This window comes from Giraffa tippelskirchi, chromosome 12, assembly GCF_054371585.1.
Source record: "Giraffa tippelskirchi isolate mGirTip1 chromosome 12, T2T-mGirTip1v1.2.pri, whole genome shotgun sequence".
Lineage (NCBI taxonomy): Eukaryota > Metazoa > Chordata > Mammalia > Artiodactyla > Giraffidae > Giraffa > Giraffa tippelskirchi.
In genome coordinates, this window is record NC_137286.1 from 92946173 (window position 1) to 92961200 (window position 15028).

The 15028-nt window shown below is 40.4% G+C and overlaps 1 protein-coding gene across 50 annotated transcripts in view; it reads left to right on the forward strand.

Moving 5' to 3' along the window:
- The window catches only part of LOC145528766 (phosphatidylinositol 3,4,5-trisphosphate 3-phosphatase TPTE2-like), a 67786-nt gene that overhangs the window by 12893 nt on the left and 39865 nt on the right, over window positions 1-15028 (forward strand). For 37 of the 50 annotated variants that reach the window (XM_081547673.1, XM_081547680.1, XM_081547687.1 and 34 more), the window contains 5 exons: window positions 1627-1680; window positions 3019-3072; window positions 4592-4651; window positions 13895-13948; window positions 14809-14844. In XM_081547673.1, coding sequence (XP_081403799.1) covers window positions 1627-1680; window positions 3019-3072; window positions 4592-4651; window positions 13895-13948; window positions 14809-14844 — 258 coding nt within the window. Of the gene's footprint in view, window positions 1-1626; window positions 1681-3018; window positions 3073-4591; window positions 4652-13894; window positions 13975-14808; window positions 14845-15028 lie in introns of all 50 variants that reach the window. The other 13 variants (XM_081547685.1, XM_081547696.1, XM_081547701.1 and 10 more) reach the window with 2 other exon arrangements.

The following is a 15028-nucleotide window of genomic DNA, read 5'->3' on the forward strand; positions in this document are numbered from 1 at the left end:
ACCAACAGTGTAAGAGGGTTCCCTTTTCTCCACACCCTCTCCAGCATTTATTGCTTGTAGACTTTTGGATAGCAGCCATTCTGACTGGTGTGAAATGATACCTCATTGTGGTTTTGATTTGCATTTCTCTAATAATGAGTGATGTTGAGCATCTTTTCATGTGTTTGTTAGCCATCTGTATTTCTTCTTTGGAGAAATGTCTGTTTAGTTCTTTGGCCCATTTTTTGATTGGGTCGTTTATTTTTCTGGAATTCAGCTGAGAAGTTGCTTGTATATTTTTGAGATTAATTGTTTGTCTGTTGCTTCATTTGCTATTATTTTCTCCCATTCTGAAGGCTGTCTTTTCACCTTGCTTATAGTTTCCTTTGTTGTGCAAAAGCTTTTAATTTTAATTAGGTCCCATTTGTTTATTTTTGCTTTTATTTCCAATATTCTGGGAGGTGGGTCATGGAGGATCCTGCTGTGATTTATGTCAGAGAGTGTTTTGCCTATGTTTTCCTCTAGGAGTTTTATAGTTTCTGGTCTTACGTTTAGATCTTTAATCCATTTTGAGTTTATTTTTGTGTATGGTGTTAGGAAGTGTTCTAGTTTCATTCTTTTACAAGTGGTTGACCAGTTTTCCCAGCACCACTTGTTAAAGAGATTGTCTTTTCTCCATTGTATATTCTTGCCTCCTTTGTCGAAGATAAGGTGTCCATATGTGCGTGGGTTTATCTCTAGGCTTTCTATTTTGTTCCATTGATCTATATTTCTATCTTTGTGCCAGTACCATACTGCCTTGATGACTGTGGCTTTGTAGTAGAGCCTGAAGTCAGGCAGGTTTATTCCTCCAGTTCCATTCTTCTTCCTCAAGATTGCTTTGGCTATTCGAGGTTTCTTATAATGCCATACAAATTGTGAGATGATTTGTTCTAGTTCTGTGAAAAATACCATTGGTAGCTTGATAGGGATTGCATTGAATCTATAGATTGCTTTGGCTAGTATACTCATTTTCACTATATTAATTCTTCCAATCCATGAACACGGTATATTTCTCCATCTGTTTGTGTCCTCTTTGATTTCTTTCATCAGTGTTTTATAGTTTTCTATATATAAGTCTTTTGTTTCTTTAGGTAGATATAGTCCTAAGTATTTTATCCTTTTTGTTGCAATGGTGAATGGTATTGTTTCCTTAATTTCTCTTTCTGTTTTCTCATTATTGGAGTATAGGAATGCAAGGGATTTCTGTGTGTTAATTTTATATCCTGCAACTTTACTAAATATAACTCTAGTAATTTTCTAGTAGAGTCTCTATGACAAGGTGTTTTTGACATTGTTATTAAAACTTCTCACTGTAACACCCATTGGTAACTTTTATCTTTCTTGAATCTAGTTGAATAAAAGAGGAGCAGGTCATAAGAGGAATCCTTCCTCCTAGTAACTACCAGCCACTTCTTGAGTCATTAACTTTTTTGACAAGTCAAATATATTTATTGCAAATGTATATAGAATCATGTCTAGGAAAAATGAGATATCAGATTCCAAATAACTGATTTACATGTGAATTTTCTATAGCCAACATGAACTAAAGAAGTTGCAGTCTAGAAGTCTTGTGGCATCTTATTTTGTCTGTTTTTAATCCTTTAGCATTGCCCCGAGTAAATGGACAACAACATCCTCTGAAGTACTCTCCAATGCAAAGTGAGCCATGATGAATAAATATGTATGTAATATGCACACACACATACATTCATAATACACGTATACAGAGAGGTTGAGATTTGGATGTTCACCTTTAGGAACATCCGTGGGAACACAGAGTTCCCTTGATACTGTTTCTGAAGTTCTCTCATGGTAAGATTCTATATCTAACATTGTTTGTCTTTAAAAAAAATTTTTGTTATCTTAATTGGAGAATAATTACTTTGCAATATTGTGTTGGTTTCTGCCATACATCAACATGCATCAGCCATATGTATACATATGTCCCCTTGCTCTTAAACCTCCCTTCCACCTGTCTTTTGAACAGAAGTAGAAAAAAGATGGACAGATCATAAAGGGGATCTTTTAAAAATTTTTATTTTTATTTTTGGCTGCACTGGGTCTTTGTTGCTGTGCAAGGGGTTTTCCCTAGTTGTGGTGAGCAGGGGCTACTCTTCGTTTCAGTACACAGGCTTCTCCCTGCAGTGGCTTCTCTTGTGGAGCACGCGCTCTAGCATGCATGGTTCAGTAGCTGTGGTGCACGGGTTTAGTTGCCCAGCAGTGTGTGGGATTGTCCCAGATCAGGGATTGAACCCGTGTCCCCTGCATTGGCAGGCGTATTCTTAACCACTGGACCACCAGGGAAGTCCCAGAGGGGGTCTTTTTGATTCTAATGTTTGTCACCTTGGATTACCATGAGTGACACTCTAGGAGACTGGGTAAGGGAGGAGAGAAAGTTTTTCAAGTAAGGAGGAATTAGTTGTGGACAGGGAGCAGAGGAATCTCCAGCAAAAGAATGGAGCTAATAGAACCCAGATTGTCCATGACCCTCCAGAGCTTTTCACCATGTGAAGCTGGTACCCCGAACCCAAACCCACATCACATGGAAGGGGCCTCTGATTTAGGCCTGCAGTTAATCTACAGTGTCTGAGGGCCAGGAAAGACAACCATGATAGGTGGGAGTTAGAGGGTGATGAAGGAACTTGAGAAATAGAAAATTATGTGGAGGACGAGGGATGTATACTTGCAAGTTGAAGTTGAACTTGAAATAAGTGCCACCCCAAAAGGTTGCTGTATGTTGGGTGAGATTCAGTAGTAAAGAAATGCACTTATTCTTGAGTCGTTAACTGTTTTGATAGGTCAAAAATATTTATTACAAACTGTATAGAATCATTTATAGGGAAAATGAGATATCAGATTCCAAACAACTGATTTATATGCGTATTTCCTACGAGCCGGCCAGTTTATAAGTTCAAGAGTAACTGTGGCAGATTTGAGCTAAAAAAGTAAGTCTGGAAATCATATGATATCTCGCTATCTCTGTTTTTCATCCTTTAGCACAGCCCTGAGTGAATTGACAGCAGCAGCATCTGCAAGATTCCAAATGACAAAGTGAGATATGATAAATACATATATAATATGTACACACATATGTACACACATGCATAATGTATCTTAATTGTAATATATCTCTCTTAATGCAGAGAGATTAAGATTTGTGATGCTCACCCTTAGAAGCACCCATGGGGGTATAGAGTTCCCTTGATACTGTTTCTAATGCTCTCATGATGAGATTCTACATGGAATATTCTTTGTCTTTTTTAAAAAAATGATTTATCTATTTTTTTACTGTGCTGGGTCTTCACTGCTGCTTGTGGGCTTTCTCTAATTGCTGCCAGCAGGAGCTACTCTTGTTGTGGTGTGCAGGCTTCTCATTGCAGTGGCTTCTTTTTTTGCGGAGCACGGACTCTAGGGCATGCAGGCTTCAGTAGTTGCAGTACTTGGGCTCAGTAGTTGGACTCACGGGCTTAGCTGCTCCAAGACATGTGCGATCTTCCTGGACCAAGGGTAGAACCTGTGTCCCCTGCATTGGCAGGCGGACTCTTATCCACTGCACCACCGGGGAAGTCCCTATTCTTTGTCTTTTGAATTGAAGTAGAAAAAGAGACACAAGACATAGAGGGAATCTTCTAACTCCTGGTCTTAACATCTCAGTTACTAGCAGCCAAAGTCTTGGGAAACTATCAGATTGCCCTTGTCTGAAACTCTGCTGGAGTGGGTCAGGGGAAGAGAAAAACCTGTCTGGAGCAAGGAGAATAATAGTAAATTGTAAATAGTAAGTAAGAGCATAATAGCATGGACAGGGAGCAGAGGTGGCGTCAACAGAAAAGAATGGAGCTAATAGACCCCGATCTGTCCCTCAGGCTCCAGATTCAGCCACCATGTGAGGCTGATAATGCAAATCCAACCCCATGATCGCTTTGGATGGAGACTCTGACTCAGACTTGTGGTTACTTGACCAAATCTCAGGGCAGGAAAAACCAGCATGTTTCCTACAGAACACAGACATGGTCAGGAAGTTAGGTTGGTCAAGAAAGATGAGTACCTACAAAATGAATTTGAAATAAATTTGACCCCCAAAGGCTGTAATACATTGGGTCAGGTTCAGTAGTAAAGAACTGAACTTAAATCTTGAGTCGTTACCTTTTTAAGAGGTTTAAGATATTCGTTGTTGTTTCGTTGCTGAGTCCAACTCTTTTGCAGCCCTATGGACTTAACCTGCCAGACTCCTCTGTCCATGGAATTTCCCAGGCAAGAATACTGGAGTGGGTTGCCATTTCCTTCTCTAGGGGATCTTCCCGACTCAGGGATTGAACCCTTGTCTCCTGCATTGCAGATGAATTCTTTACGGCTGAGCCATCAGGGAAGCCCTATTAAATATATATGGCTTTTCATAAAGCCTCATTTCTGGAGAAAATGACATACCAGGTCTCAAATAATAGATTTACATACTGGTTTTTAAAGGGTCATCTAGTTTATAAGTTAAAGCATAATTTAAACTAATTTGAACCAAAGAGTTTAATCTGGAAAATTATTTGGTATCTGACTATGTGCCTTTCTAATCTTTCAGCACTACCTTGACTGAATTGACAGCAGGAGAACCTACCACTGATGGACCTACCACTGAAATGTGAGTTAGAAACAAAGATTTAAACAAAAGTGTTTTAAAAAACACATAAATGCAGAGAGAGCACCACGAGAGAGAGAGAGAAACAGAGGAAAGGGGAGAGAGGTTGCTGTTTGAGAGGTTCATTTTTAGGAGTATTCATGATATAACAGCGTCTTTGACATTATTTCTAAATCTTTTTACTGTAGCCTATGTAAGTATCTTTCTTATCTTTTTTTTTAAATCTTGTTGGATTAAAGAGAAACAGGTCATAACAGAGATGCTTCTTAATCATCTGTTTCTCTCTCTTGTTGTTTTGTCGCTAAGTTGTGTCTCTTTTGCGACCCCGTGGACTGTAGCCCACCAGGTTCCTCTGATCATGGGATTTTCCAGGCAAGAATATTGGAGTGGGTAGCCTTTCCCTTCTCCAAGGATTGGAGATTGAAGCCAGGGATTGTAGCCACATCTCCTGCATTGGAGGGTGGATTCTTTACCACTGAGCCACCAGGGAAGCCCCTTCTCTCTCTTAGGAGCAGTCAACCCCCCTAGGAAGCTATCCAAATGCCTGTGTGTGAAGCTCTACTAAAGTGGGCCAAGAAAGGAGAGAAACTTATTTTGAAGCAAGGAGAAGGTTGTACTCCTGACAGGGCTCAGGTGTCAAGAAATGTCCATAAACTTGATCCATTCCCTGCCCCACAGGACTAAGGTTTTCATTATAATCATATAAAGCCTGGTTTACAGGTTTCAAATGACTGATTAGAATGTTATTTTGGGGACAACTAGGTTTTTTTTTTTTTTTATAAATTTATTTATTTTACTTGGGGGCTAATTACTTTACAATATTGTAATAGTTTTTGCCATACATTGACAAGAATCAGCCATGGGTTTACATGTGTTCCCCTTCCCGAACCCCCCACCCACCTCCCTCCCCCTCCCATCCCTCTGGATCATCCCACTGCCCCGGCCCCGAGCCCTTGTCACATGCATCGAACATGGAATCGTGCTCTGTTTCACATATGACAATACACATGTCTCAATGCCATTCTCCCAGAACGTCCCACCCTCACCTTCTCCCTCAGAGTCCATAAAATTGTTCCATGCATCTGTGTCTCTCATTCTGTCCCGCATATAGGGTTATCGTTACCATCTTTCAGATTCCATATATATGCATTAGTATACTGTATTGTTGTTTTTCTTTCTGGCTTACTTCACTCTGTATAATGGGCTCCAGTTTCATCCATCTCAGTAGAACCGGTTCAAATGTATTTTTTTTAATGGCTGAGTAATATTCCATTGTGTATATGTACCACAGCTTCCTTATCCATTCATCTGCTGATGGACATCTAGGTTGCTTCCATGTCCTGGCTATTGTAAACAGTGCTGCGATGAACATTGGGGTACACGCGTCTCTTTCAATTCTGGTTTCCTCGGTGTATATGCCTAGCAGTGGGATTGCTGGGTCATATGGCAGTTCTATTCCCAGTTTTTTAAGGAATCTCCACACTCTTCTCCATAGTGGCTGTACTAGTTTGCATTCCCACCAACAGTGTAAGAGGGTTCCCTTTTCTCCACACCCTCTCCAGCATTTATTGCTTGTAGACTTTTGGATAGCAGCCATTCTGACTGGTGTGAAATGATACCTCATTGTGGTTTTGATTTGCATTTCTCTAATAATGAGTGATGTTGAGCATCTTTTCATGTGTTTGTTAGCCATCTGTATGTCTTCTTTGGAGAAATGTCTGTTTAGTTCTTTGGCCCATTTTTTGATTGGGTCATTTATTTTTCGGGAATTCAGCTGCAGAAGTTGCTTGTATATTTTTGAGATTAATTGTTTGTCTGTTGCTTCATTTGCTATTATTTTCTCCCATTCTGAAGGCTGTCTTTTCACCTTGTTTATAGTTTCCTTTGTTGTGCAAAAGCTTTTAATTTTAATTAGGTCCCATTTGTTTATTTTTGCTTTTATTTCCAATATTCTGGGAGGTGGGTCATGGAGGATCCTGCTGTGATTTATGTCGGAGAGTGTTTTGCCTATGTTTTCCTCTAGGAGTTTTATTGTTTCTGGTCTTACGTTTAGATCTTTAATCCATTTTGAGTTTATTTTTGTGTACGGTGTTAGGAAGTGTTCTAGTTTCATTCTTTTACAAGTGGTTGACCAGTTTTCCCAGCACCACTTGTTAAAGAGGTTGTCTTTTCTCCATTGTATATTCTTGCCTCCTTTGTCGAAGATAAGGTGTCCATATGTGCGTGGGTTTATCTCTGGGCTTTCTATTTTGTTCCATTGATCTATATTTCTATCTTTGTGCCAGTACCATACTGTCTTGATGACTGTGGCTTTGTAGTAGAGTCTGAAGTCAGGCAGGTTGATTCCTCCAGTTCCATTCTTCTTCCTCAAGATTGCTTTGGCTATTCGAGGTTTCTTATATTTCCATACAAATTGTGAGATGATTTGTTCTAGTTCTGTGAAAAATACCATTGGTAGCTTGATAGGGATTGCATTGAATCTGTAGATTGCTTTGGGTAGAATACTCATTTTCACTATATTAATTCTTCCAATCCATGAACACGGTATATTTCTCCATCTGTTTGTGTCCTCTTTGATTTCTTTCATCAGTGTTTTATAGTTTTCTATATATAAGTCTTTTGTTTCTTTAGGTAGATATATTCCTAAGTATTTTATTCTTTTTGATGCAATGGTGAATGGTATTGTTTCCTTAATTTCTCTTTCTGTTTTCTCATTATTGGAGTATAGGAATGCAAGGGATTTCTGTGTGTTAATTTTATATCCTGCAACTTTACTATATTCATTGATCAACTCTAGTAATTTTCTAGTAGAGTCTTTAGGGTTTTCTATGTAGAGGATCATGTCATCTGCAAACAGTGAGAGTTTTACTTCTTCTTTTCCTATCTGTATTCCTTTTATTTCTTTTTCAGCTCTGATTGCTGTGGCCAAAACTTCCAAAACTATGTTGAATAGTAGTGGTGAAAGTGGGCATCCTTGCCTTGTTCCTGACTTTAGGGGAAATGCTTTCAATTTTTCACCATTGAGGATAATGTTTGCTGTGGGTTTGTCATATATAGCTTTTATTATGTTGAGATATGTTCCTTCTATTCCTGCTTTCTGGAGGGTTTTAATCATAAATGGATGCTGAATTTTGTCAAAGGCTTTTTCTGCATCTATTGAGATAACCATATGGTTTTTTTCTTTCAATTTGTTAATGTGGTGTATTACATTGATTGATTTGCGGATGTTAAAAAAACCTTGCATTCCTGGGATAAAGCCCACTTGGTCATGATGTATGATCTTTTTAATATGATGTTGGATTCTGTTTGCTAGAATTTTATTAAGGATTTTTGCATCTATGTTCATCAGTGATATTGGCCTGTAGTTTTCCTTTTTTGTGACATCTTTGTCTGGTTTTGGAATTAGGGTGATGGTGGCCTCATAGAATGAGTTTGGAAGTTTACCATCTTCTGCAATTTTCTGGAAGAGTTTGAGCAGGATAGGTGTTAGCTCTTCTCTAAATTTTTGGTAGAATTCCGCTGTGAAGCCGTCTGGTCCTGGGCTTTTGTTTGCTGGAAGATTTCTGATTACACTTTCGATTTCCGTGCTTGTGATGGGTCTGTTAAGATCTTCTATTTCTTCCTGGTTCAGTTTTGGAAAGTTATACTTTTCTAAGAATTTGTCCATTTCTTCCAAGTTGTCCATTTTATTGGCATATAGCTGTTGGTAGTAGTCTCTTATGATCCTTTGTATTTCTGTGGAATCTGTTGTGATCTCTCCATTTTCATTTCTAATTTTGTTGATCTGATTCTTCTCCCTTTGTTTCTTGATGAGTCTGGCTAATGGCTTATCAATTTTGTTTATCTTCTCGAAAAACCAGCTTTTAGTTTTGTTGATTTTTGCTATGGTCTCTTTTGTTTCTTTTGCATTTATTTCTGCCCTAATTTTTAAGATTTCTTTCCTTCTACTGACCCTGGGGTTTTTCATTTCTTCCTTCTCTAGTTGCTTTAGGTGTAGAGTTAGTTGATTTATTTGATTTTTTTCTTGTTTCTTGAGGTACGCCTGTATTGCTATGAACCTTCCCCTTAGTATTGCTTTTACAGTGTCCCATAGGTTTTGGGTTGTTGTGTTTTCATTTTCATTCGTTTCTATGCATAATTTTATTTCTTTTTTGATTTCTTCTGTGATTTGTTGGTTATTCAGAAGCGTGTTGTTTAGCCTCCATATGTTGGAACTTTTAATAGTTTTTTTCCTGTAATTGAGGTCTAATCTTACTGCATTGTGGTCAGAGAAGATGGCTGGGATGATTTCAATTTTTTTGAATTTACCAAGGCTAGATTTATGGCCCAGGATGTGCTCTATCCTGGAGAAAGTTCCATGTGCACTTGAGAAAAAGGTAAAATTGATTGTTTTGGGGTGGAAACTCCTGTAAATATCAATTAAATCTAATTTGTCTATTGTATCATTTAAAGTTTGTGTTTCCTTGTTAATTTTCTGTTTAGTTGATCTATCCATATGCGTGAGTGGAGTATTAAAGTCTCCCACTATTATTGTGTTATTGTTAATTTCCCCTTTCATACTTGTTAGTATTTGCCTTATATATTGTGGTGCTCCTATGTTGGGTGCATATATATTTATGATTGTTACGTCTTCTTCTTGAATTGATCCTTTGATCTTTATGTAGTGTCCTTCTTTGTCCCTTTTCACATCCTTTATTTTAAAGTCTATTTTATCTGAAATGAGTATTGCGACTCCTGCTTTCTTTTGGTCTCCGTTTGCATGGAATATGTTTTTCCATCCTTTCACTTTCAGCCTGTGTGTGTCCCTAGTTTTGAGGTGGGTCTCTTGTAGACAGCATATATAGGGGTCTTGTTTTTGTATCCATTCAGCAACCCTTTGCCTTTTGGTTGGGGCATTCAACCCATTTACATTTAAGGTAATTATTGATAAGTATGATCCCGTTGCCATTTACTTTGTTGTTTTGAGTTCGTGTTGAAACATCCTTTCTGTGTTTCCTGTTTAGAGAAGATCCTTTAGCATTTGCTGGAGAGCTGGTTTGGTGGTGCTGGATTCCCTCAGCTCTTGCTTGCCTGTAAAGCTTTTGAATTCTCCTTCATATCTGAATGAGATCCTTGCTGGGTACAGTAATCTGGGTTGTAGATTATTCTCTTTCATTACTTTAAGTATGTCCTGCCATTCCCTTCTAGCCTGAAGGGTTTCTATTGAAAGATCAGCTGTTATCCTTATGGGGATCCCCTTGTGTGTTATTTGTTGTTTTTCCCTTGCTGCTTTTAATATTTGTTCTTTGTGTTTGATCTTTGTTAATTTGATTAATATGTGTCTTGGGGTGTTTCGCCTTGGGTTTATCCTGTTTGGAACTCTCTGGGTTTCTTGGACTTCTGTGACTATTTCTTTCCTCAATTTAGGGAAATTCTCAACTATTATCTCCTCGAGTATTTTTTCATGGCCTTTCCTTTTATCTTCTTCTTCTGGGACTCCTATGATTCGAATGTTGGGGCGTTTCATATTGTCCCAGAGGTCCCGGAGGTTTTCCTCATTTCTTTTGATTCTTTTTTCTTTTTTCCTCTCTGCTTCGTTTATTTCCATCATTCTATCTTCTACCTCACTTATCCTATCTTCTGCCTCCGTTATTCTACTGTTGGTTCCCTCCAGAGTGTCTTTTATCTCCTTTATTTCATTATTCATTCTATATTGATTCCTTTTTATTTCTTCTAAGTCCTTGATAAACATTTCTTGCATCTTCTCAATCTTTGTCTCCAGGCTATTTATCTGTAACTCCATTTTGCTTTCAAGATTTTGGATCATTTTTATTATCCTTATTCTAAATTCTTTTTCGGATAGATTCCCTATCTCCTCCTCTTTTGTTTGGCTTTGTGGGCATTTCTCATTTTCCTTTACTTGCTGAGTATTTCTCTGCCTTTTCATCTTGTTTAGATTGCTGTGTTAGGCGTGGCCCTTCTGTATTCTGGTAGTATGAAGTTCCTCTTTGTTGTGGAGGTTCCTCACTGCGGTTGGGGTTGGACAGGTGGCTTGTCAAGGTTTCCTGGTTGGGGGAGCTTGTGTCGGTGTTCTGGTGGGTGGAGCTGGATTTCTGCTCTCTTGAGTGTAATGGAGTGACCAGTATTAATTTTTGAGATGTCTATGGATTTGGTGTGCCTCTGGGCAGCCTGTATATTGATGCTCAGGTCTATGCGTGGTATGTCTTGCTCTGGAACTTATTATCTCTTGGGTGGAGCTTGGTTTCAGTGAATTTATGGAGGCTATTGGATGGTCTCTTATTAATTAATGTTTCCCCTGGCTTTCAGTCTTATTCTTGCAGTAGCCTCAAGACTTCTCCTTCCATACAGCCTCAATAATAAAACTTTTAGGTTAATGGTGAAAAGATTCTCCACAGTGAGGGATACCCAGAAAGGTTCACTGAGTTACATGGAGAGATGAGGTGGGGGGGGTGGGTTGAAGTGACCAGGAGGGGAAGAGGGGAATTCAAATGTGGAGAGAGCAATCTAGCCAGTAAGCACTTCCCTCTGTGCTTTCCACAGTTTGGAACCCTCAGAGTGATTCACAGAGATACATAGAGAGGGGGGAGGAAGGTAACAGAGGTGAGCATGAGTAGAAAGGGAGGAATTAAGAGGGGAGAGAGAGATCTGGGCAGTATCCTGTTCCTGAAGTGTTCTCCGGTACCCAGAACACCCTCAGAGATTCACAGAATTGGGTTGAGAAGAGAAGGAGGAGGGTGGGAGATAGAGGTTCCCTGGGGGAGAAGAAAGAGCATCAATAGGGGGAGAGAGTGATCAGGCCAGTGATCACACTCCTGAGTAAAAATGGGTCCTAAAGATTGGGTTCTTAAATGTACAAAGTTGATATCAAATATGTAAAACACAGATTAAAAATCTAGAGTAGAGGTTAGACTCTTATAAAACGTACAATCTAAAAAAAAAAAAAAAAAGAAAAAAGGGAACAGTGTAAAAAGAAAAAAAAACAGTAAAACAGTAAAAAAAGAAACAGTAAAAAAATGTAGAACAGGAAAAAAACATTAAAAAAAAAAAACACAAAAGGTATAAGATATATGTATGTAGTTTGCTTCAAAAATAGGGGTTTTTTTTTTTTTTTTGCAAGTTAATAGTGGGTTATGAAAATGAAAGTTAAAGGTGCAATAGAGGACTTGAAGAAAAAGGAAAGAAGAGAAAAAAAAAATTTTTTTAATTAAAAAAAAAAATTAAAAAAAAATTAAAAAAAATAATAATAGTAAAAAATATATATATCCCGGACTTTCTCTGGAGCTGTTGTGAGCAGTGTGGGATCTGCTCAGTTTTAGATAGATCCTTATTCCTGCTTATACTTTTCAAGATCTGTAGGTCCTTTTTAATGCAGTCGGTATTAGCTACAGGGATCTTAATCTGTTGGCCTGTCCCTTCCAAAGCACTTCCCTCTGTTTATTTGGCTTCTGTTTGGAGATCTCTTCAGTATCTAATTTCCGCCCTGCAACAAAGCGGTGGAGGTGATCTCTTTAGGTTCGCTTGTTCAATCGTGCTGTGGGGAGGAAGGAACACTGCAATTCTGGCGTGTGTGTGGTAAGCTCGCAGTGTCTCGGCCGCACTGGGTTCGCCCCCGCTCACGGCGTGTGTGCTTTCCCCGTCTACCCTGCTCAGGCTTCAGGTTACTCGGCCGGGGAGCGGGCCCTGAGCTGCGTGCACTTCCCAGGACTAAGCCGCTCAGGTTCAGGCTCCCGGTTACTCCACAAAGGCGCAGACTCGATTTTGCCCGCGGCTTGTGCCGTTCCCGGTCGGAGCTGCCCAGGCGGCCAGGAGTTTGGCGAGGGCGCTGTCCCCTGTTGGGGCGGTGCGGCTTATCACCTCCCTGGTCCCCGCCTCGGTTTACGGGCGCGCCCGGCTCCGGTGTGCTTTGTGTCGGTTCTGGGGAGCTGGTCTCTGGCTGCGACCCTCCCGGCTGCTGTCGACCCTCCGGGATCTCAGGCAGTCTTTGCTTAAAAACTGGGAGCCTGTTTGCAGTTTGGTAGGGGGTGCCCTCTCTGGAGCCGAGTTTGCCCCTTTCCGGCTCTGGCGGGCCCCGCCTGCCCGCTGTGTCCGGCGGGGGATGGCGCAGTCCGCAGCCGGCTAGCTCTCCTCTGGTATCGCTCAGTCCTTTGTTCTGTGAGCGGGCCGGCAGTGCCTTAGAGTTGGGCTTTTCGCGGGATAGTTCTCTCTCTCTCTCGCTGTCCCACAGTTTAGGTTACTATCTCACGTTAGCTCCCTCAGATTGCCCTCGGGGCACTCGGGCCCGGTCCTTACCCTAGGCAATGCCGCCCGCTCCTCTCCGTTCAGCCCCCACTTGCTGGTGGCAGATGATGCGAGCGTCTGGGGTTCTTTGCTGGGAGTTGCTTTAGGCACGTAATCTGTCGATTTTATTTATTTTTTCCTCCCAGTTACGTTGCCCTCCGAGATAAAAAATCCTCCCCCACACCCGCCGGTGAGAGGGTTTCCTGGTGCTTGGAAATTCCTCCTCTTTTACGACTCCCTCCCCGGGACGGGTCTCCGTCCCTAACTCTTTTGTCTCTCTTTTTATCTTTTATAATTTCTCCTACCTCTTTTGAAGATAATGCGCAGTTTTTGTGAAAGCCTGACGTCCTCAGCCAGCCTTCAGAAGTAGTTTTGTGAAGTTTGGTCAGCGTTCAGATGTTCTTTCGATAAATTTGTGGAGGAGAGAGTGGTCTCCTCGTCCTATTCCTCCGCCATCTTCTGCTCTCCGGCGACAACTAGGTTTTAAATTGTAGAGTATATGTGTGTGTGTGTGCTCAGTTGTGTACGACTCTTTGCAACCCCATGGATTGTAGCCTGTCAGGCTACACTGTCCCTGGGGTTCTCCAGACAAGAATACTAGAGTGGGTTGCCATTCCCTTCTCCAGGGGATCTTTCTGACCCAGGGATTGAACACATGTCTTCTGCATTGGCAGGTGGATTCTTTACCACTGGGCCACCTGGGAAGCCCAAATTGTAGAGTAATTGTAGGTAATCTGTAGATCCTTGGGTTGGGAAGATCCCCTGGAGAAAGAAATGGCAACCCACTCCAGTTTTCTGGAGAATGCCATGGACAGAGGAGCCTGGTGGTCTATAGTCCATGGGATTGGTGCAAAGAGTCAGACAAAACTGAGTGACTAAGTCTACTCTTCTTTCTGTAGTTAATTTGCATTTAAAAATAAGTTTAGGGAGACATGTAAAGTTCTACTGTGTACATTTATGATCCTTTAGCTGTGACCAGAGCAAGGTGAAAGAAGTAACTTATGCTGAACCCTTCAATGAAAGGTGAGATATATATAGATAAGAATAAGGTGGGGGATATTGAGATTTGTGAAATTTATTCTGAGAAGCGGCTACTGGCAATACAGAGTTAACAGGACACTTTAGCTAAGATTTTTGTTTGTTTTTCCAGCCTCAATATGTTACTTTCTTTTTTGGATCTATTTGGGGGAAAATAAACATTAGGTCATAAAAGGAGTCTGCTTACTGCTAGTCTATTTTGTTACCCTTAGTTAGGAGCAGCCACAACCCTAAGGAAAGTATCAGATTGCCTATGCATGGGCCAGGAGAGGACAGGAGAAGGTCTTGGTGGACAGAGAGCAGAGGGGAGCCCTTAGCAGGAAAAATATGTATCTGATAGGTCCTGAATATGTCGCTCACCTTCCAGAGCTCTGCCTCTATGTGAAGCTGGTAACCCAAACCCACCATTACATTGGAGGGAGCCCCTGTCTTGTCTTGAACATATCTCAAGGGCAGGAAAGACATCTATGATTCATGAGGGGTTACTGGATGGGGTAGGGACTTGAGAAGGCACAAAATTGTAGAACCAGTGAGATGAGTACCTACAAACCAAAGGTGAATTTTAAAGCAAATTTCATCACAAAATGGTGTTACACTTGGGGATTGGGTTCAGGGGTAAAGTACATACATTTGATGTACTAAGTTTTCCCACATGACTAGGATTTTTCATTACTGATATATAATGTTCATTTCTACAGAAAAATTAAATGCCAGGTTTTAAACAACTGATTAAAGTGCTATTTTTCAGGTAACTAGACTATCAACTGCAGAGTAATTATAGCTAACTTGTGTTTAAAAATCTATAAAACATACGGAGTCTTACTTTGTACATTTTAATCCTTTAGCTCTGACTTGTGTAACATGAGAAACATCGATGAAAGGTGAGATACAAATGGGGGAAAAGGGAAGGAGGACGTTGGAATTCATGAAATCCAATTAGTCAGAGCCCCCATCGTAGGCAGTCTCCCGATTCCAGGAGAAAACAAGATAGCCATAATATGTGAGAAGTAGGTGGTGCAGGGACCCAGGTTCCAAATAACTAATTAACATATATATATATATATT